This window comes from Panthera leo, chromosome C2 (assembly GCF_018350215.1).
Source record: "Panthera leo isolate Ple1 chromosome C2, P.leo_Ple1_pat1.1, whole genome shotgun sequence".
NCBI lineage: Eukaryota > Metazoa > Chordata > Mammalia > Carnivora > Felidae > Panthera > Panthera leo.
Window position 1 is genome coordinate 133,107,128 of NC_056687.1, and position 23,243 is coordinate 133,130,370.

Consider the following 23,243-nt stretch of genomic DNA (forward strand, 5'->3'; position numbering starts at 1 on the left):
CCTTTTAATACAAAATGTTGGTGTTTAGGGGAAGAAAGCTACATGAAAACAAATGGATTTGAATTATGACTTTATTTAGTATCCTGATAATAAATTAATATGCACAGCAATCAAAAGCATTGGGCGCTTTCCCTAAAGTGGTTCTGGAGGTGTACACAAAGATATATGCAGAATCCTTTAGTCGACTTTATTTTCAAACTCTGAAGTGTGGTAACATTAAGTCACTAAAGAAGCATGGGGTCTCCTCTAATAGTTCATGATTTAGTTCTGAGTTTATAAAGGTTTCAATGACCATTTCAGCTCCCGCAGGCTATGAAGGCTGAAGTTCTAGTACTGACAGTTTAGAAATCACCTGATCTGGTCTCCTAATTGTAGAAGTGACAAATCCACTGCAGACGACAAAGCTAGTAAGAGACAGCCTGGATTACAAATCAGTTCTCAGAAGTGGTCTGAAAGGTCTGGTAAAGTACACAAGGCACATAGCATCACAAAGAACTCTAGTCATACCCCAAAGGCCCTTGTGTTACTTTCTGCTTAACATAGGATTAAACCTTGTTCTTTTGCAGTTAACAAATTCTGGAAACAGAATCACTCCCATCACTGCAGATTATCATTGATCACCGACTGCCAGTGCACTTTTTCTCTCCTGGGATGTTTGGACTTGGGGACTTTTATTCCTTCTATGTTCACAGTAGACCTACATCAGGGGTGCCTGTTCCTGTCTGAAATTCATCATCAGCTGAAGGAGTTAATATTGGGATTTACAAAACCATCAAATCCGAGCATGGGACAGTTCATTTCTCTTTGCAGTTAATTCCCAGCAGTCAGCATATAACGTGCTCTCATCTAAGTTGCCATTGGCTCAAATTCACTGGCCAATTCTTCTGGGGCATCAGTGTGTCCCTGAACAGCAGTGAGATTTCTCATTCCGTGAATATGCTATATAATACCATATAACGTACTATGCACTTCTGGCATACAATGTTTGGTGATTTAACGTAACGGCTGCACATAACTGTGCTTTTGCAAGGTGTTTTTTTTGTGGGTTTTGTTTTTGTTTTGTTTTTTAAAAAGGCGACTTAGTTGTTTTAATTTAAACCCTTGGCGAGTGTGTGAGGCACACGTATCAACCAGCGACAGACTGGTCATGTTCTGGCAAGCTATTTTTTTCCAATTACGGGAAACGTTCCCATCCAAAACAACCTGCCGGACATCAGTGAATTTTTAAATTTTATAAACACATAGGAAAATTGTGTATATAAAAGAAAATCTTGAATTTTCGTGTAAGTGATTCTGATTTCTTGCTACTACACTGTAGCAAAGGAAGTCTGATAGTCTGTCTTTATAAATTCTTTTTACACTTCGAAGAATGCACGTCTGGTTCAGGTACAGCTTATAACTACTTGTTAGACGCATCCCCAGGGACGTATTTATTTAGAGTCGGCATCTCATCTTCAAGTTCATCCTCGGCAAACCAAGAGTTGCTGTAGAAGCTTTGCCTTTTAGGGGCAGTGAGTCGATTTTGAGGTAACGCTGAAAGCACCGTTGCCAGCTGCAAGGCCTTGACACGAACCCCTATCTCGAAAGCAATTTCATTAGCCTGATCTAAAAACAGACAAACAAGACCCAGATACGCAGTTATTACCTGCTCTGACCTGGCAAAACCATTCAAGCGTTTAATTTATAAGTTGGCACGTTTTCCTCCTCTCGTTCTGCAACCAATTTCATTCCTTCGGCTGCTTTTCTGTTTGTCTTGTCCCAACGTTCGAGGAACATGCGGAAGATTGATCAGGAAACGCCAGATTCTTTGACCATTTCACTTTTTGACTTTTCTTTCTTACTAACTTTTTGCTCTGGAAAAAGGGTGAGCTCAGTATATTTTCTCTCTACTTGCACGAGCAGAACTCCATGTAGGAAGTATAATGGAAGTGGCATGCTGAACAGAACACGAACGTTCTAACGAATGCAAGACTGAGAAGTGGGAACTGAAAGTGCATGTGGACAAAGCAGCTAATTGGAGTTTAGAACAGCAAAGGTGATGTCCGATTTCAAAGAAAGGGCTAATTTTAATCATCTTAATAACTAAACCCAAAATATAATCCCCCCTTTTATTAAGGAATCCTAATGACTTTGAGGAAGATGATGCTGTGATCGGATAAGGAAGAAAACAGGTGTGAGACACAAAATTCACATGGAAAATTAACAACACATCCAATTCAAAGTTCTAAGCACAAAATCCAGGCATGTCGTGTCGTGCACTTGCTTCTTTAATTGGAGATGAACTTGGCAGCCAAAGGCAAGGATCCACACTCTAATGGAAGAGCCGACTACAGAATGGTTGTCCTCAGGAAGAAGCCAGTAACTTTGCATTTGATTTTTCCAGCCTGGCTCATTCCCAAATGTTCAGCATTTGGAATCCTAAAGTCTTCTTCAGCATTTAACTAATTCTTTGTGAGTGGAAGGGGCTGGGACTGTTTCTCCACACATAAACTGATCCTAAGACAGAAGAAGTAATTACATTAATCATCGAGTGTGTCACAAATGCATCAATATTAGACTTTCGTTTTGTTGCAGAATCAATCCAGCTGTTCGTTTTTATTTTGATTTGTTTTAAAGTCTATTTATTTATTTTTTTAGTAATGTCCACACCTAACGTGGGGCTTGGACTCACAACCTCAAGATCAAGAGTTACACACTCTTTCGACTTGAGTCAGCGAGGCACCCCACAGCTCTTAGTTTTTCATTGCTGTGTCACTTCATCCTTGTTCAGAGTCAATGTTGGCACCAAAATTATCATCCTAAAGGTGCTTCAGTTTTTAGTCCTGAACTCACACTTAATTCAAAGCAGCTTATCTTAGAAACAAGCATGCCCACCCCCTTCACCACAGAGCATCCACTTGTCAGAAATCACATTTATAAAGACATGTCACACCTTTTAAGTTTCTGTATTAATTACTACACTATAACTTCCCAAATTCAATATTTGGTCATTCAAATGCCTATCCTCTTCAAGGTAGTTACTTCTTTTTTAAGTCTATTTATTTATTAAAAAAATTTTTTTTCAATGTTTATTTATTTTTGAGAGACAGAGACAGAGCATGAGCAGGGAATGGGCAGAAAGAGGGAGATACAGAATCCAAAGCAGGCTCCAGGCTCTCAGCCATCAGCACAGAGCCCAACGCGGGGCTCGAACCCATGGACGGTGAGATCATGACCCGAGCTGAAGTCAGACACTTAACAGACTGAGCCACCCAAGTGCCACTTTTTAAGTCTATTTATTAATTTTTGAGAAACATAGAGAGGGAGGGAGCACACACACAAGTGGGGGAGGGGCAAAGAGAGAAAGGGAGACACAGAATACGAAGCAGAATCCAGGCTCTGAGCTGTCAGCACATAGCCCGCCGCGGGGCTCAAACCCAGGAACCGTGAGATCATAACCTGAGTGGAAGTCAAACGCACAACCGACTGAGCCACCCAGGCACCCCAAGGTAATTACTTCTTCCAGCTAAAAGAGATTGCTCTTTATGCATTTCCCCACACAGATAATCTGCAGTGTCAGCTATGTTGTAAATGCATTTCAATCTCTGATTAGTTATCCTGGCTTATGTCAGCTACGAGAAACCTCTGCCTTCCAGGTTACCCCTCATCTCCTGTAGTCTGATCCCCAGCAGGGTCAGCCTGTATCGTGTCATCGCTCTCTCACTCCTGCCCAGTACCTAGCACCTCCTCTCCGACCCCAGCTTGCTGTTTGAAATTTATGGTCTGTCACCAGCACATTGATCCGTATTCTCAACCCCTTCTTTAAAATATAACCACGTCTTCCTGCTCTAATACAGTGGTTCTCAAGAGGTGGTAGGAAGGGCGTGCTGATTTTGTCTCCAGGGGGCATTTGGCAATATTTGGGAGACATTCGGGGGACGTGCTCCTGGCATCAAATGAGCAGAGGCCAGGGATGCTACTAAACACCCTACAGCTCTGTACAACGGTTATTCAGCTCCAAATGACCCTAATGCTGGGTTCGAGAACAGGCCATCCCCTAAGGGCACAGTTTCCCCTATAGGCTCTCAAGTGGTGGTACTGTGTTCCCTCAGAGCGCCGGTACCACAGAAACTGGAGGAGGGGCTGGTTGCTCTTTCAGCCACTGCTCTCCTTCCCTCTCTACAACCCACCAACTTTGACTCTTAAGTCACACGATGTATCATCGCTGCTCCTCTCTGTTTTCTGGACCTACTTCAAAGTCCACAGTCAATTATCACAATCCCTGTTCCCTCACTCCCTCCTACCTACTTGACAAAACCACAACCATGGTTAAATCTAACTTCCTGTGTCTACATTCACCCATGTAGCTGAATATCTACCACCCTAAACCCTCTCCTGATCCTCTATCACCACCAGTTACTGCCCCATGTCTCTGCTCCCCTTTGCAGCAAATCGTTGAAAGAAAAGTCTACTCTTGCTGCTTCCTATTCTTCTCATTCTCTCCAAGAAGTTTTCCACCAATCGGGCTCTGTCTCCATTACTCCATCAAAACTGCTCTCACCACCGTCACAAATGGCCTCCCTGTTAAAGCCAATGGTTGACTGTCAGTTCGCTCTCAGTGGCATCTGACAAGGGTGTTCCCTTCCTCCACCTTTTCTCATCTGGCTTCCAGGATATGAGACCGGTAGTTTTCTTCCCCCTTCTTCAGGCAGCTCTGCTGTTTCCTTGCTTCCCGTCCTGACCTTTTAACGTTGGGAGGGGTCTGAGCTGAGTCCTTTCTTTTGTCCATCTCTATCTATATTCACAGCCCTGGTCATCTCATCCAGTCTCAAGGCTCTAAATGCTATCTGTGTGCTGGTAACTCCCAAATTTATAGCACCAGCTGATCTCTCTCTCTCTCTCTTTGAACTCCAGATTGCACATCAAATTGCATTTTCACTTGCTCTCCACTTGGATCAGAAGTAGACCTCCTAAACTTAGTACCTCCAGACACCTCCCCGTCAGTTGGCGGTAAATCCAACCTTCTAGTTACGAAGGCCACAAATGTGGAAATCATCTTTGATTCCTCTCATATCCTATACCCAATCAGTAAAAAAAGAATCGTTATCCTTTAAAGTGTATCCAGAATCCAACCACCTCTCATGATCTCCTCTGCCACAGCCTGGTCCAAGCCATCCATCTTCTCCTCTTGGTTCGTCTACCAGCCTCCTAACTGTTACCCTTGCTATATCCTAATGCCTATCCTTGCTGCCTCCCAGTCTACTCTGAACACAACAGCCAGAATCACTCTATTTTCACTTAAGCTGTATCACAGCGCTCCTTTGTCTGAGAATCCTCCATTGGTCCCCTGTGTCATTCAAAGCAAAAGCAAAAGTCCTTAAAGTAGCCCATAAACACCTTTGCGATCGCCCCACTCCACTAATTTCATCTTGGGCTACTCTCTCACCCTCATCTACTCTGCTCTGGTCACACTTGCTGTTCCTCAATAAAAACAGACCTGTTCCTGCCTTAGGGCCTGGCCACTGAAAGCTCCCTTTGCTGGACTGCTGTTATCCCCCAGGGCTCAATCCCTCACCTCTTTCAAGCTTTGCTCAATAAGGCCTCTCTCGGGAAGGTCTGCCCTGACCACCCTATTTAAAATTGCAACCTCCTCTCATACAAGCACTCCTTCTCTCCCTTACTCTGTTCTCTTTTTGTTCCAGAACACATTTTAATACAGGAATAAATCTGTAAGCTTCCAAATTATAGCCTGCTTCTCTCATGAGACTAAGTGCCTTGTTCTCACCTTCCCTATACTCATTTTAGAGTTTATTCTTAAGAATGTTAAGCTGTTATATGTCAATTATATCTCCCTCCCACCACCACCAAAAAAAAAAAAAAAAAAAAAGGAAAAATGAAACAATGTCAAACTTCTTACTTAAGACTCCATTCCAAGTACAGACCAAAGTTGGGGTAGGGGTGGGCAATAAGAACATTTCTTTTCTTTTTTTTTTTTAAATTTTTTAATGTTTATTTATTTTTGAGAAAGAGCGAGAGAGACAGAGAGCAAGCAGGGGAGGAGCAGAGAGAGAGAGGGAGACACAGAATCTGAAGCAGGCTCCAGTCTCTGAGCTGTCAGCACAGAGCCCAACGCGGGGCTCCAGCTCACGAACCATGAGATCATGACCTGAGCCGAAGATGGACGCTTAACCGGCTGAGCTACCCAGGCGCCCCAGAACTTTTATTTTCTATTGTCAATATCCTTGAGTGAAAAACAGTAAGACAAAGACCAAAATGAAACTGTAAAATTGCAGCTATGACATGATAATGCAGAGTTTTATACGTATAAGCCAGGTAAGAAACACTATACAACTGTTCCCTCCAAAATAAGTCTAGGAGCTCTCAACAATTTTAATTACTTAGTAAATAAAGGAGGAATACAGGTTGTCAATCTTTATGATTATTATTCTATTTAATGTGTAATCAATAATTTTCATTAGCTACGCAGTTTTCTTTATTGCCTTCTCCAAAGCTAAAATGAGTTACCTGCACTTACACATCACAGACTGCTCTAGGTCCTTGCCTTCCAACCACTTCCCCCCACCCCCGCACCTTTTAAAATTCGACGACTTACCTTGTCATAAATTACTTTTATAATGAGAGAGCAGCTAGGACACGTTGCCACGTCTTCCCCATTCTCCAAATCTTCCTATAACAAAATCAAACACCGTACGGTATTGTCTTCCCTTTGCGATCTCCTCCTCCCAAACTCTTTCCACCCTTACGGTCAAGCTCCTTTGTGGCTCGTCTCCCGACAAGGTATGTGAGGGCCAAAAAGGCCTGCCGAGACAGATATCAACTCTATTTCTCCCGCGAAGCGCTACTTGAAAATACCCGGGAAGGTTAGCCAAGATTCAGTCGCCTCCAAACCCCTGGGAAGACTTCAAAAAAACCGCGTCCCTTCCTCCCAAAAGAACTGGGATCCTAAATGGAGGAGGATGGCAAGATAGCAGCTGCCCGCCATCCGACCTTTCCCACCTGCACCTTCCAGCCCTCCGCCTGCCTAAAGGCCAGAACGATGTGCCACGGTCAAATCAGGGTATCAACTTTACGGCGACTCATAGACAGGGCAAAAAGGGCGTGGAAAATTGTGAGCTGCAAGGTGACGGGACCGCGGAAAGAACGTAGCAAGAGCGAAAACGCGCCTGCTCCGACGAGTCGCCGGGAGGGGCCCTGAAGTTACCTTGGTAATGCAGAAGTTATCCCCACACGGGCAGGGGTAGAAATACGTCTCCGAGTCTTCATCATATTGGAAGTCCTCGATCTCCACCTCGTCGTGAAACACGGCCATTGTCACTGGGGTCGGCAGATGCCTGTCGTCCCCGCCAGCCGACACTGCCCCGGGACGGTCTAATTTCTCCCGCGCGGGCCCCAGCCGGGTGTTTTCAGCGGGCACCGGCTCAGGAACTATCGCTTCCGGCGCATACACAAAGACGCAACGCCGGCTTTCGAGGCCAAATGGGTGACCCGGTAGCGGTCACCATGGAGATGGCTGAGCTAGGGGGCGGAGACCCTGGATGAGGGCGCCAGCTGCTAGGTGGTGTGCTCACCGCGCCGGCTGTCGGAGGCACCGACCAATAAAATGTGGGGATCGCTTGCGCCGCTCTGACGTGTCGTCTGGGACACCGGAAGTTGTCTCGCGCGGGTGGTGGAGCTCCGGCAGGTCTTCGAGCGAAGTCCCCGCGGCGCCGGAGGCGCGGAGGCCCTTTACTGCGGCTGCCGTCCTAGCTCAAGTCCGCCGGGTTTAGAGAGGCCTGGACCTTAGTCTGCGGAATCGGTGGCATCCCCCCGGTCTTCAACGCCCTTGGGGAGAGGAGGGCGCTCCTCTGCTAGGTCTCAGGCGGCGGCAGGAGCAGCTCTGCCTCCTGGACCTCCCTTCCTGCCTCCCCGGTGACGGACGAAAAGTCCACTTGGAATTTTGATTCACCGAGTGACCTTGAGCTCAGGGCGACGCCTACGTTGTAGTTCCTGGCTGCGCTCGGCCATTCAGGTACATCCCCGCCTCTCTCCCTTATTCCAGATTATCTTCAAATGCCCTAAATTGTGTTGAGAGGACCACGGCCGGGAAGGCAGGCTGAGTTCTAGTCCTATGTTTGCCAAGCATGTATCATTATTAATGACAATGACTTGTAATAATAGTAATGACACCACCTTTTATTATTGGGAGTTTGCTATATACCGAGTATTGCACTAAGTATGATTCTTATATCAACCCTGGGAGTTTAGATGTTACTCCGTATTATTGATGTTCAGACTAAGATAACAGAGTTGGATATCTTGACCAAAACCACCTGTCTAGGAAATGAAGGCCCTGTCAGTCCACAAAGCCTCCGAACAAAGTACTTAATTTATTTGAACCAGGTTTCTTTTTTGTCAAAGGAATGGTATTTGCAGACAGAGTTATCACCCTGAGACCTCTGTATACATTAAAGTGAAATGCAAATAAAAGGTGCTTTGTCTTGAAGGCAGTGCTAGTGCCTGTTTTAGTGCAAGGAGATTCCATGGGAGGTATCGCTCCATTACTCCACATTTATTCAAACTTAGGAATGCAATGCAGTGAAAACGGCACTTTGAGAAATAGATGTGGGGTCAGAATCTGACTGTTGGGAACTTGCTCTGGGAGCTGGATATTTACATTCATTGAGCCTTATTTTGCCTTCTGACTAAAAAGGGGTTGGGTTAGAGATGATTTACAAGACTGCGTTCAGATCTCACATTCCACTTTTGCACGGAAGTTACCCGTTTTACTTGGTTAGCAATTATTTATACCATATTTCATTTATATTTACATGGTATGTTGAGGGCAACACTTGCACACACACACATTCCTATGCTTATTTATATACACATACTCCAAGGTTTGCATGAAGTTACCAATTTTGTGCACACTGAGGTGTAGCTCCACATGGTTTAGCTCTTTTAAGTCTTGAAAAGAGGAACCTGGGAGAAAATCAGTAAGTTACATAAAAGTTGGTAGAAGGTTATCTCGAGGGCCTCATATTAGCATAATTGGAGACCTACCCAGCAGTTAGGAAACACTTGTTCAATTAAATGGGATGATTCTGGAGTGACTGGGCAAAGGAGAAATCCCAGCAAAGCCCACCCAGCTCCATGGCTGCTCCTTGTATCTCTGTAGATACATATACTTCCCACGTAGTATCTTGGAGACAGGAGGACAAGGGACAGTCTTCCAGGGTCTGTTCACTAGTCCCAGTGATCATTTTGAGGTTGGGAACCATCTTTAGTTCTTCAGTGCTTCTCAGCATAAGTACCTACAAATTGAAGATGAGCCATTTTTGAATGTGCAGAAATGGGTGCGTTCATATTTGGTTTTTGGAAGTCTAAATTGGTAGGCCTTTTAGAAAGCAATTTGGACCTAGCAAAAACAATTTGCTGGGGAATTTTAAAATCTGAGGTCAGTAGCCTAGCAGTTACAGGAGTTGTTGGGTTATATACATATATATATATATATATATATATATATGTATATATATATATATATATATATATATATATTTTATGTATAATTTCTTTGTAACTTTCCAACTTTGAGTTTGTATTACCTAAAATGGAAAAAGAAAAACTAGTGAACTACTTATTAATTATAATGAACACTATTTGTCAGGCACTGTTATCAAATGGTTTGTGTGCATGAGGTCATTAAAGAAGCCCAGTGAGGTGTAGGTATATTAATCCCATTATCAACACTGGGAAACTTGTTTAGGGGCTGAAGAGCTTGCCTAAGGAGGCAAAGCTGGTGAGTGGAGGTAAATTGTGGTGAGAACTCCCATCTGTCAGACTCCAGAACCTAGGCTCTTAATGAACTTTGATGTTGTCTGTGATAGGACGGCATTGAAGCAGAGCTGGATGAAACCTACAGCCCTGGAGCTCAGAGATTTTCTGCCAGAGCAGTGCTGGTTTCCTTGAGACCTAGATTTGGGAGTCTCCTTGGCTTCCTATACTGTTTTCATCCTGCCAGCTGTTGGCCATATGCCTCGTCTGGCCAGCAGCGGTTCCCTGTATGGTTCTGCCCAGTTTTGAGTTCATACTGTGCTGGAGAAGGTAAAACCATAACCACACGTGTAATGCAGTTGTTTTTTTTTTAACCCCACCCAGCATTTTTCAAGAAAACATTACAATGACTACTAAACTTTTATTCCTGAAAGGGAATGGAAATGTTCTGTAATGAGACATTTTTGGACCTTGAGAGTGTGACAAAAGCAGACTTACTAGTTGCTATAGGACCATTTGCAATCACAAACTTAGAAATTAAAAAAGGTGTTTAAATCATAAAATGTTAACACTGCTGGCCTGGAAAATAATATTAACCAAAATTCTCAGCATATGATCGAATTTAGAACTAGTTTATAATTCTGAATAGCAACTGGGTGTTGTGCATCAGGCTGAGGCGAGTTTATTGGCGGTATCAAACCGATAACCTCTCTAGGTTGTTCGGCAGGGAGGAGAGGCCAGGGGTTAATGGAATTGAGTTGCTTTTTAGTACCTCTTGCTTGCCAGGTACTTGCATAGACATTTGTTCCTTCCAGCAATCCAGTGAAGTGCTATTGGCATTTGATTTTAAAATGTTAAGATGTGACTGGCCCTAGATGAAAAAGTAGGAAGGAGTCAGGCCTGAACGCAGTTCTACCGATTTCAGGTCAAGCACTCTCGTAACTCGTGAACCACTAGAGTTCCCTTACCAAATGCCAAATGCTGGGAGCCGCTTTGATTCCTTAGTGACACTTAGGATTCTGAATCAACGGGTGCTATGATAGTTCTGTGAATTTACTTTATTTCAGTGTATGAATGCTCTTAGAGTTGTTCTTTTTTTTTTTTTTTCCTCTCTTTTTTAACTACTCCCAGACTTCATCCAATCTGTTAGCAAGTCATAGGGCTCTATTTCCAAAATAGGCTCTCTGTTTTTCTACTTCTGCCATCTCATAGCTTTATCCTGCTCTCTTCTTAGACTGGAGCCTTAAAACTGGGGACTCTTGGCCTTCTGTGATCCATTCTTTACATAGTAGTTTGAATGGTCCTTTACTATAAATGTAAATTAGGTCATTCAGTCAATGTAAATTAGATCCTTTAATGTAAACCTTTCCTGGCTTATTCAAACCCTTCAGTTGCTTCCCATTGTCCTTGGAATAAAGGTCATACTCTTTCCATGGTCTGATGTCACCTGGCAAGTGTCTACCTGCTGGACTTCCTCTCTTTTTTTTTTTTTTTTTTAATTTTTTTTTTTCAACGTTTTTAATTTATTTTTGGGACAGAGAGAGACAGAGCATGAACGGGGGAGGGGCAGAGAGAGAGGGAGACACAGAATCGGAAACAGGCTCCAGGCTCCGAGCCATCAGCCCAGAGCCTGACGCGGGGCTCGAACTCACGGACCGCCCGCGAGATCGTGACCTGGCTGAAGTCGGACGCTTAACCGACTGCGCCACCCAGGCGCCCCTGGACTTCCTCTCTTGTCACTGTCACCTAGCTCCCTGCTCTCCAGTCACACTGGCTGTGGTTCCTGTAACATAGTAGGCTTGTTTCTGTGATCAGACCTCTGCTTGGTGGCTCTGCCCTTGCTGTCTGCTCGGCTGTCTCTTCCTCATCAGTCGGGTCTCAGCTCACATGTCTCTCGAGAGGGACCTTTCCTGATACTCCCCCACTTATTTCCTTTATGATACTCATTGTAATCTATATTTGTCTCATTAATTATCTGTTTATTATTATTGATTGGACACACTAATAAAACTTCATGACGAGAAAGGCTTTGTGTCTGGTTCTTTTTTTTTTTTTAAGTTTATTTATTTATTTTGAGGGGGGAATGAGTGGGGGAGGGGCAGAGAGAAAGGAGGACAGAGGATCCCAAGTGGGCTCTGTGCTAACAGCAGAGAGCCCGATGTGGGGCCCAAACTCAAGAACCACAAGATCATGACCTGAGCTGAAGTCTGACGCTTAACTGACTGAGCCACCCAGGCACCCTGTGTCTCGTTCTTTATTGTGTCTCCACGGTGTAGAATAGTGTCTGACATCCTGGCAATTCTTAAACAGAGTGTACTTACTGAACCAGTATAGTTCATTTTAAACCGTAAGCTTAATCTGTTGTCTGCAGTAATTTTTTTTTTACTGTGTAAGTGGTTATGTTTTATTTGGCATTGATGAGAATTTTCTGTTTCAGAAATAGAGTTGATTAAGAATTTTTTGGTTGAGGTAAGGCCTATGAGAATAGAAACATTGATGAAGTATTTCTTTGTATCATTTTAGAAAATCCTTAATGTATGTTAATTTTCAAGAGGTAATTAAATATTTACATTGAGTATATGAAACCATTGGATGTATGTCAAAAAGTGGGTAGGTTTTGGTTTTTATTTTTATTACCTTACTGCTTTGGGAAGCTTTTTGAACACAATTGATGAAAAATACCCTTTATATGTCAGTAGATGGCACCCTTGGTCATGGTTACTAGCATTAAAAAATAAGATTTTAGAATTTTAGAGGGAACAACTTTTAAAAATTAACATTCCTTTATTTTCTTTTTTTTTAAGTTTATTTATTTTGAGAGCGCAAGTAGGGGAGGGGCAGAGAGAGAGAGAATCCCAAGCAGGCTCTGCCCTGACAGCATGGAGCCTGATTCCTGGCTCGATCTCACAAACCATGAGACCATGACCTGAGCCGAAATCCAGAGTTGGATGGATGCTTAACTGACTGAGCCATCCAGGTGCCCCCATTTCCTTATTTTCAAGTTCAGTTGAGCAGTAGACCCTTTAAACAGCATAATCACCAAAAGGCATATCTTAATTGAGGACAATTTATTTTAGCAATAGTTGTCTAAAGCACTGAGCCAGAACAGAACAGTGTTACCATATTAACTATGTATCAGTTAAATTTTATCAGGGGACTTGGCCTTCACTGACAGGTAACTGAAGTTACATGTTACATGAACTGACATGTAACCAGCCTTTGGTCTGGTCTTTCATGGGGTGGATATCCTAAGTAGCAAGAGTTAAAGACAGGCCAAGGAAGCTGAAAAAAGGAAGCAATAAGAGAAAAAAATCAGAAAAGTGGAAACCCAAGGAGGAAGAATTGATGGATAGGAGGTAGTTGAGCGCATACTTGCTGTGAGGTGATGCTTGCTGATTATAATGAGCCTTTCCTTTTGCAGCTAAGACTGCCTTTTAACAGTTTGCCAGCACTTGGTTCTTACATGTTGTCTCTGCCATTGCAGGAACTTTGTGAGAATTTCAGTATATGGAAACACCATCCTTGTTCCAACTGGTGTATATCCAAAGGTCTCAGTATAATACCAGGACCAAAGTGTTACATGTCAGTCAGTCAGCCAGCCACATACTTAATGACTTCTAAAATCTCATGGACTTCTAAAGTAAGTTTCACCTTCTTTCTTTCAACAATGAATGCATTTTAGGTTTAGCACATTCAGAGGAGAGAGACTACATTTAGTAGTCTTACATGAGATGAAAGGCCTTATGCTTCTTTCATTTACTAGAGAGAAAAATGGTGAGTAGCATGTTTATATCCACAGTGATGCCACAATGTACTGTGGCAGGAAGTTGGTCTTTTAGGTTTTTTAAAGACTAGTTAGAAAGCAGTGCGTTTTGATATGACTTGGTTTTAACTGACTTATATCATCCCTTGATTATTTACTGTTATTTCTTTTCTGTCTCTATTTTCTGAAATGTAAGCTCTCTAAGAAAGTCTTTGTTTTGTTTATGTCTGTATCCCCAGTGCCTGCCACATAATGGACTCTTAATAAGTATTTGTCAGATGAAGGACTAACTTAACAAATGTGGAGTAGGAATGTAAGCACACACAGCTTGAATTTTTCTAACCCAAAATTTATTACAATTTATATATAGTACCTTCCAAAGAGCTCAGAAAAAAAGTGTTTACATACATTTTTGTATATTCTCTAACTAACATAGGACAAATATATATTGCAATATAACATGTTAAAAGGGACCATCGGAGGCAAAGAAATATTCAGAAATTTGCAGAGGATAACAGAATGGTAGGAACCAAAAAAATAGATCATCTGACTCCTGATCCGTGCTGTTTTTATGATAAGCCTATAGGTTTTTTAATTGCAATGTTGGATAATCTTTCTGTTTTTTTTGTGTGTTTTATTGAAATATACAAACAGAAGTACTTAAATCCTAGGAAGATAGCTTGATTAATTTTCAATGCTTTTTGTTTTTTTAAGAGCAGTTCTAAGTTTGCAGCAAAATTGAGGAGTCAGTACAGAGATTTCCCACGTACTCCCTCCCTTCACACATGTGTAGCTTTCCCCATCATCAGTATCCCCCACCAGAGCAGCACATTTGTTAGAGTTGATGAACCTGCATTGACACATCATAATCCCCCCAGAGGCTGTAGTTTACAGCTCACTCTTGGTATTGTGTGTTTTGTGGATTTAGACAAATGGTGTCTATCACTACCACTATGGTATCGTGCAGAGTATCTTTAATACCCTAGAAATCTTCTGGGGTTTGATGACTTTTTACAAAATGAAAATACCCATGCAGTCAGCATTCAGATTAAGAAATAGCATGGTGATTATTACTTCCCCAAGGATAACTGCTAACTTGATTTCTGACTTGATAGATTAATTTAGTCTGTTTTTGTACTTTATATGACTGGACTCACAGAATATGTTTTTCAGAGTTTGGTTTTCATTCTTTTCGTTCAGCGTGATATTAATGATACTTATCTATGTTACTGCACGTAGGTGCGGTTTGTTTATTTTCGTCGCTGTGAACCTCAGAAAATTTGCTCCTTGTACTTTATCTAGCAAGAAATGTTAAAGACTTATGTGATGCTCTTTGAGAGGAATACAATTATTAGGCAGTTATAAAATCTAGTCTCCCATAATAGCATAAGATGAGTCACGTGAGGTTGGTTAGTGATTGTGGAAACTGATAGCATGAATATTCGATGGCACCGCTAATTACATATGTTCGTACGGTGGAGATCAGTTGAATCAGCTCTAAATAGTGGCAGAAACTATGTCAGAGTAGAGTTAGGCCTTTAACATGTGTGCTGTGTTGTTAGATCAGCACATAAAAGTACCAGCAAAAACCCAAACTCTTCTTCATTGGCCCCTAAGATAGTCTGATATTTCCCTGCTTTCTCAAAATGGTTTAACTTTCATGTTTACCCAGGAAGCACCATGGCGTGTGCTGCTGTCATGGTTCCTGGGTTGTTGCGAAGCTCTGTTGGCACCATCTGCGCTCAGGCTGCTTCGCTGAGATTGACGTCCGGTGCTTTGCGCCACCTTACTCTCACAAGGTGAGTTTTTGGCCCTGGTGTCGTTTGAGGTGATTCAAAGCCCTGACCTGTGGATGGCCGTGGGACTCCTGAAGGCACATCAGAACATCTGGCTCATATATGCATGCCTGTGGTAGACCGTTAAGCTTCAGTCAGATGCGCAGCTTTTCACCGACCACTTTCTAGGATCCATAATGTTACAGTGCGTTTTGAACAGTCATGATGTTACAGGGGAAACTAATTTAATTATTTTTGTGAAGATAATACTTAATAATCTAATTTTACTTTCTATTAAAGCATAATGAAATCCAAAAGGAAAACTGATCACTTGGAGAGAACTGCAAATGTCATTCGACGGGAGGTTTGTATCCTTGGGTGACGGCAAGTTTTTCGAGGCTTGGCAGTGCACCCGGTTACAACTGGCTCACAGGGAACCCCTCGATCCCTTTGAAGGACAATCCAGGAGAGTTTGTTATTTTTTTGTTCAGAACCTTTTCTGATAGGACATACGACAACTGATTTGAAAAGATGACAGCCAGATACTCAAATTTTTCATTTAAAGCTTAGAATGAATGGATTAATTTTTTTTGGATTTCACTTTTTTTATTAAGTTTTCAAATTTTAATTCAAGTATAGTTAACATACAGTGTTACATTAGTTTAAGGTGTATAATGCAGTGATTTATTTTATTTTTTAAATACAATTTATTGCCAAATTGGCTAACATACAGTGAATACAGTATGCTCTTGGTTTGGGGGGTAGATTCCTGTGATTCATCGCTTACGTACGACACCCAGTGCTCATCCCGAGTGCCCTCCTCAATGCCCATCGCCCATTTTCCCCTCTCCCCTGCCCCCCCTTCAATCCTCAGTTTGTTCTCTGTATTTAAGAGTCTCTATGGTTTGTCTCCCTCCCTCTCTGTAACTATTTTTTTTCCCTTTCCCTTCCCCCATGGTCTTCTGTTAAGTTTCTCAAGATCCACATATGAGTGAAAACATATGGTATCTGTCTTTCTCTGACTGACTTATGTCACTTAGCATAACACTCTCCAGTTCCATCCACGTTGCTGCAAATGGCAGGATTTCATTCTTTCTCATCGCCAAGTTGTATCCCACTGTATATATAAACCGCATCTACTTTATCCTGAATGGATTAATTTTTGATGAAGGGAGTATGGCAGCAATTGAGGGACCTACCCTCACAGGTGTAATGTTTAGGGTTATATTTTAGGGATAGAACTTTAATAGCCTACAGTTTATGAGTAGCTTACTTCTTTTTTTTTCTTCTTCCTGTTCTTTGTTGTTGTTGTTGTTTCTTTCGGCACCCTGTCTCAAAGTCCTTGTACTTATCCCCACTTTAGAACAACTTATTTCATCAAAGGAGACAGCACTAACATCTGAGAAAGGAAGGTGGATGAGTTCTTGTTACCCTTGCCATGTGCAGATTTTTTCCCCACCATATTCAGACTCTAAAAAACTAATCTACCACCTGAAGGGGTGTCAAGGGCTGGGAAATAAAGGATCCTCACCCTTTACCTCAGTGAGTAACCCCATTTTCTTTTAAAAACATAAATTGGATATTTGATTTTGCTTTTTGAGTGAATCTTCACATATTTAGATATATTTATCTTAGTGTTGTAGTGTATTTAAGCTAGCAGTAAAAAAAAAACTTATATACTTCTCTAAACATTGTCACAAGGGCGCCTGGGTGGCTCAGTCAGTTGAGCGTCTGACTTCCGCTCAGATCAGGATCTCACGGTTTGTGAGTTCGAGCCCCGCAATGGGCTCTGTGCTGATAGCTCAGAGCCTGGAGCCTGCTTCAGATTCTGTGTCTCCCTCTCTCTCTGCCCCATTCCCACTCATGGTCTGTCTCTCTCTGTCTTAAAAATAAATAAAACATTAAAAAAAAACCAGCATGGTCAGAAATTGCATTGTTGTAAGAATTTACATTTTTGGTATTAATAGTAGGATACTTTTGTTTTGGAGTTACTCATTTTATATTAAAAATAACATACACTTAGGGGGTGCCTGGGTGATTCAGTCCGTTAAGTGTCCGACTTTGGCCCAGGTCATGATCTCGCAGTTTGTGACTTTTGAGCCCCATATCAGGCTCAGTGCTGACAGCTTAGAGCCTGCAGCCTGTTTTGGATTCTGTGTCTCCCTCTCTCTCTGCCCCTCCCCTGCTGGCGCTCTGTCTCTCTCTCTGTCTCAAAAATAAATAAACATTAGAAAAATAAAAAAAATAATAACATACCCATAGATATAACATGAAGCGGGATTCTAGAAATATTTAAGTTTAGACTTGAATATTTCCATAATTTTCAAAAAGATAAAATGCAAAGCAATAAGCTAATAAAAGGAGAAAAAAAAGGAGAGTGCTATCAGATTTACACTCCTAAAACTAATTTAACATGTGCACACATATATTAACATTTATAATATGTATGTATATGCATATACACATATAAATTTGCAAAGAGTAGATTTATATAACATAGCAAAGTAACAATTACTTGGCAATATGAGAATCCTCTACGAATATATCTGTGATTTAAAATGACAAGTTTCCTTCTCATGTCTTCCTTCTCTCTAAAGATAAAAATCATCCTGGGGTATTTTTGTTTGTTATATGTATAAAATCTAATCATTTCTTATATTTATGAGAATGTAACAATCTGAAGAAAAGGAAGGTGCTCTGTCTATCCCTCTCCCCAAAAACCCATTTAACAAACACCAAAATGTTCTATAACCCTAAGAGAACAATTATTAATTACTTATTAGACTGCCAAAACACTTATAAAAAACAATGTATGGTATTTTACAATGAAATATTTACATATTTATGCTTTGTGAAATCCCATGCATCTGGAAAAACTAGGTATTTTTAAATAATAAATTCATCTGTTATTTACAAAGTTGTTTTGAATATTGTCATGCTGTCCAGTTAAATATAAAACTGAATAGCTCAAAGAGGATCAATAAAAAAATTTTTTTAATCTTTATTTATTTTTGAGAGAGGAGAGAGAGAGAGAGAAGGAGACAGAGCATGAGCAGGGGAGGGGCAGAGGGAGAGGAAGACACAGAATCCAAAGCAGGCTCCAGGCTCCAGGCTCCAAGCTGTCGGCACAGAGCCGATGCAGGGCTCGAACTCAGGAACCATGAGATCATGACTTGAGCTGAACTCGGATGCTTAACCAACTGAGCCTCCCAGGCCCTCCGGACAATAAAATTTCCTATAAAATAGTAGGATACACTTTAAAAGACAATTGTTTAGGCCCTGCTTTTCAAGCTAATTCTAAAGAAAATTGCTTTGGGACCAAGTGTATGTAGTATGTTTGTGGATTCAGCTTTAGGCTGATGTGTTTTTTTGAAAAGTCCGTGTAAAATTAGTTCAGCATGATAGATTTATGGATCTGTAAAAATGAACTTTTCCCACTGATGATAAATATGAAAATACTTTTTTCTTTTTGGCTCACTTAACACACAAAAATGCTCATTTTGTAAATGTGTGATTTGTTAGGATTTCTGTTTAAAAAGTGAAATCTTGGGGGCACCTGGGTGGCTCAGTTGGTTAGCATCTGACTTCGGCTCAGGTCATGATCTTCCAGTTTGTGAGTTTGAGCCCCACGTCGGGCTTGCTGCTGTCAGTGCAGAGCCTGCATTGGCTCCTCTGTCCCCCTCTCTCTCTGCCCCACCCCTGTTTGTGCTCTCCCCAAAATAAATAAAACATTAATTTTTTTTTTTTTAAAGTGAGATCTTGCCAGTTTTGAAGAAAAAGCAGTTTATTTAACACGCTTGGACGGCACTCTTTTCTGTTGTATTTTGAGGCAGGTAGAATTAGAACGTGGCTTGGTATACTTTATCTGTAGAGGGCCAGATAGTATTTTAGGCTTCATGGGCAATGTTGTCTTAGTTACCACTACAAAACTCTGCCTTTGTTGTGTGAAATAGCCATATACGACATATAAACAAATCTGAGTGGCTGTATTCCAATAAAACAGTATTTACCAAAATACCCAAATTTGGCCTGTGGATCATAGTTTGCCAATCCCTGAAGTAGAGTAGCATTTCAGAATTTTACAGGACAAAGTTACTGAGGCTGTCAGGGGTTATTTTGAGTGAAGTTTAAGAAAACCACACAGAAAGTTAATGTAAGCTCTAATAGAATGATTGCAAAGTTAAGAATTTTCATGCCCAGAAGTCGGAAAATGACAGGGGTCATTGCAACCATGGTATTACCTTGACAGAAGAACTTTCCAGTTGCAGCCCTTTTTTCGTTTGTTTCTGATTTCCTCTCCTCTCCTGAACAGAACGGAGGAGCTGGGAGGAGCTGGATAAAGCTAGATGGTGGCTGAGGTACAACTTCAGTGGGTATAGGTCAGCAAGGGCTCACCCCGATCCCTCCAGAGGATGGCTCCTAGCGGTAGAAGCAGGAGCCTGACCTTGGACTTGCCAGAATGAACAGTACCTCAGGCTGGGTCAAAATGGAACGGGACCACCGTCTCATACCACTTTTGCCTTTAATTTGTACTGCAAGTACACTTTATAGAAAGAGCTCCCAGCATGCCACTTGCTCTTCACTTCAAGTCTGTGAAGTAGTCTCAGAACAGGATAGCATCTGCATTGGATGAAAGAGGAAGTGGAGCCTAGGAGATACGCTAGGGGCGGCTCCCTGGACCAGAGGGGAATTGAGCCCCGTCTCTGACTCCTGGGCCAAAGGACCCTGCTGCCCCTCCTGGAGTGGGCAAAGAATGGAGCACTCACCCACCCAGAAATGTTTTTTCCTTCTTGGGCCTTGAGTTCCCTGCAAAGAACTTATTGAATGACCGTATTATGATGTTAATGCTTCTTATCTAAGGCTGTAAATGTAACCAGCCTGAGGTCATGCTGATGCAGGAAGCTGAGGTCTGAATTAGATGACATTTGACTGTTTGTGTTCAAGTGCACAGTCTTTTCTTAAGGATCAAAGAATAAGCAGCCTGGGTAACCTTGGAAATGTCAAGGAGATAAGAGTAAGATTTTGTAATGCAGTAAGGATTGTAGAGGCGTGACTAAGATTTCACTGGAGGGTCACTCCATGCTTGGCCTCTAGAAGGCTGGCTTACTGAGCAAGAGGGACTGTCTATCAATTTGATGGGAGAGTTTGGTAAGGAAAGAATTTTTAAAATCACGAATTCTTATGCACTTATTTGGTAATATGCAAGACACTAGACTAGGTTTTGGGGTTGTGGCCCCGAGCACGATACATAAAGCCCTTCACCTCAGATTCTTAGTGGGACTGTGCTCAGAAGAGACTGATTCTATGCACCTAATTGATTGTGGAAAAACCACGAATCCTTTTGTAATTGTACTAGTTTGCTTCTTTTAGAAGTGTAAGCCTTATCCAAAAATGCTTATGTGTGTCATTACCCTTTTGTTGACAAAGCACTCGATTATATCAGGTTGCTGCTTGATTCTCACCAACCACCCCGGGAGGGAGGTGAAGGGATCCTTGCCCCCATTACCTGCACAGGTGAGGAAATTAAGACTTCAGAGACTTCGATGTGATGACCCTGATTCTTGATTTGCCTGGGCCAGCATCCTGTTTCACTCTCACAACTGCCCCGTTTTGGATGAAAATGACATTGTAGGCCTACATTTAAAGGACTGGCTTAAGTAAATGAAGGACTCAGTCTCTGAACTCAGACCTTTGATAATCAAACTGTTTTTTCTTTCTATGACAGCAAAAAAATGTGGCACTTGGTTCAGACAAAGTTTGACTGAGCCACACAATGGAAGATAAATTTCACATCTCCTCATCTCTGTTCCAAATTAAAACTTGACTTAAGTGTTACTGGATATAAGAAAGGAGAGATTGGGGCTGACACAGTGGTTAGTTAATAAAGTCAAATGGCTGGGCTCCTGGCACAGAGACCTTTGGGGGTCCTATGGTCCCTGTGTTGATTACTGAGCGTTGATAGTCTGCTTGACTTGTGATTTTGCTGAGGGTTGGGTTTGGGTGCGATGGGCTGCTTAGCTGAAGATCTGGACCGTGTCCTCAGTTTAACCCTTCCAATTCTCTGCTAGTCATCAGCTACACGTTTTGGGAAGAGCGTCTGGTGGAATGGCCTTCTTCAACTTGGGGGCATGGGAGTAGGCATCTCTTTTTTTTTTTTTTTCTTTAATTTTTTTTTTTTAACTTTTATTTATTTTTGAGACAGAGACAGAGCATGAACAGGGGAGGGGCAGAGAGAGAGGGAGACACAGAATCTGAAACAGGCTCCAGGCTCTGAGCAGTCAGCCCAGAGCCCGACGCAGGGCTCGAACTCACGGACCACAAGATCGTGACCTGAGTCGAAGTCGGCCGCTTAACCGACTGAGCCACCCAGGCGCCCCGGCATCTCTTTAATATGCAGTGTTTCTAACCATTGGGCACCTAATTTGCTGTGCTTGTCAGAGTCTGATAGAGACTCTCGTACAGATTATCCAGCCTAGGATGAGCAGTAGTTGGCATTCCAGCCCTACCACGCTGTCAGTTCTGACGGCAGAGCATGGTGGGGTGAAACCTCAGGCATCCGCAGCTGAGAGGTAGCTGTGTGGCTTATAGGGGACCTGGGCTCTAGTCTTTTGGTGAAACTCCCAGGGAGCTCTAGTCTGATGGCCCCGGCAGTAGGCCTGTGGCTCGTCAGGGTGCACGACTCACTCTGTGAGTGGAAACCTGCAAAGACAGAGGCTCCTTGGAGGAAGGCCCAGCTTAGCAGTGTTGGAGCCACAGTATCCAGCACAGCGCTGATGGAATAGGCACTCATTACACATTTGTTGAGTAGAGCAAACAAGTGTGAATCCCACCTCTGTGGTCGATTACCTGCACTGCCCTGGATGGGTCACTTTGTCAAGTCGGGATGGTGACGCACTCCACCTCAAGAGATGAAGTGGCGATGCAATGTGTTCTGTAGGCACTGCCTGTATTGCTACTTTTTAGCTATGCCTAGAGCTGGTTAATGTCTAAAATGTACAGTGTCAGTGCTCTTCACTGACACACTTCTGCTCAATAAATTAAGTCATCTAAAAGGCAAGGCTCTTTTCCATTACTCGCCATTATTTCCGTTATTCCATTATGCCATTGTTATTATCCAATCAGCTGAAATAGATTTTATTTTAGGTCCAGCAGACATGTTTTGAGTGCCTGCTGTGTGCCCAGCCCTGTTCTAGGGGCAGGAAATACAACAGTGCATGAAGCAGGCAAAGCCCCTGCTGTCTGTGGAGCTTCATTCTGGTGCAGATAAGCCAGAGAATGTCGGATGTGATATATCCTTAAAGTAATAAAACAGGGTAATTTTGTCATGGGAGGCAAGAATGGCTGGGGACGGGGGTGCTGTTTTAAATTGGTGTGTAACATTGGAACCAAGACAAGAGGAAAAGAGCCAGCCACGTGCACAGCATCTCTGGCAGAGGAACAGACAAGAGCCAGGCCTTGAGGCAGGACTAGCTTGAGATGTTCAGAGGAAGGTAGTAGGATGAGAGGTAGGCAGGGCCCAGGTTGTATAAACTATTATGGCCTTGTGCAGGGAGTTGGGATTTTATTCTAAAGGGGATGGAAATTTTATTTTATTTATTTTAGAGGGAGAGAGAGAGTACAAGTTGGGGAGAGAGGCAGAGGGAGAGAGAAAATCTTAAGTAGGCACTACGCTCAGTGTGGAGCCCAACTTGGGGCTCGATCCCAGGACCCTGGGATCATGACCTGAGCAGAAATGAAGAGTCAGATGTTCAGCTGACTGAGCCACTCAGATGCCCCGGGGCGGGGAGGGGCGGGGTGCAGGGAGATGGAAGGTTTTAAGCAGGGAAATGACATATGATTTATATTTTAAATGGGCCATCTATTTGCCTGGTAGGACACTGGGCTTTTGTTGTGGTTTGACACCAGTTGGAAGCTATTGACACAGTCCCAGGAGAGGTGATGGTGGCTTAGAGTAG

The 23,243-nt window shown here is 42.5% G+C and overlaps 2 protein-coding genes across 5 annotated transcripts in view; one reads left to right on the forward strand and one right to left on the reverse strand.

Annotated features, from left to right (window-relative positions):
* Positions 1 to 63: 63 nt before the first annotated feature.
* DPH3 (diphthamide biosynthesis 3) lies at positions 64 to 7,675 on the reverse strand. 2 transcript variants are annotated; one of them, XM_042903816.1, is made up of 3 exons: positions 7,202 to 7,664; positions 6,593 to 6,667; positions 64 to 2,496 (listed from the first exon to the last, which is right to left on the reverse strand). In XM_042903816.1, exons 1-3 carry the CDS (start codon positions 7,307 to 7,309, stop codon positions 2,431 to 2,433), a joined length of 249 nt encoding a protein of 82 aa, XP_042759750.1. In that variant the 5' UTR covers positions 7,310 to 7,664; the 3' UTR covers positions 64 to 2,430. The 2 variants fall into 2 exon arrangements, with proteins under 2 accessions (XP_042759750.1, XP_042759751.1); XM_042903817.1 differs by lacking the exon at positions 6,593 to 6,667 and having other exon boundaries at positions 7,202 to 7,675.
* The window catches only part of OXNAD1 (oxidoreductase NAD binding domain containing 1), a 40,983-nt gene continuing 25,328 nt past the window's right edge, over positions 7,589 to 23,243 (forward strand). Inside the window, exons 1-4 of one of the 3 annotated variants that reach the window (XM_042903813.1) lie at positions 7,589 to 8,008; positions 13,235 to 13,390; positions 15,186 to 15,312; positions 15,589 to 15,652. In XM_042903813.1, coding sequence (XP_042759747.1) covers positions 15,194 to 15,312; positions 15,589 to 15,652 — 183 coding nt within the window. In that variant the 5' untranslated portion in view covers positions 7,589 to 8,008; positions 13,235 to 13,390; positions 15,186 to 15,193. Of the gene's footprint in view, positions 8,009 to 13,234; positions 13,391 to 15,185; positions 15,313 to 15,588; positions 15,653 to 16,404; positions 16,831 to 23,243 lie in introns of those variants that run through there. The other 2 variants (XM_042903814.1, XM_042903815.1) reach the window with 2 other exon arrangements.

Coding starts and splice junctions, on each gene's coding strand:
- DPH3 (XM_042903816.1), bottom strand. CDS start 7,309: ATGGCCGTGTTTCACGACGAGGTGGAGATCGAGGACTTCCAATATGAT. Junction 6,668..7,201: donor ATAACTTCTGCATTACCAAG/GTAACTTCAGGG, acceptor ATTTTGTTATAG/GAAGATTTGGAGAATGGGGA. Junction 2,497..6,592: donor TAAAAGTAATTTATGACAAG/GTAAGTCGTCGA, acceptor CTTCTGTCTTAG/GATCAGTTTATGTGTGGAGA.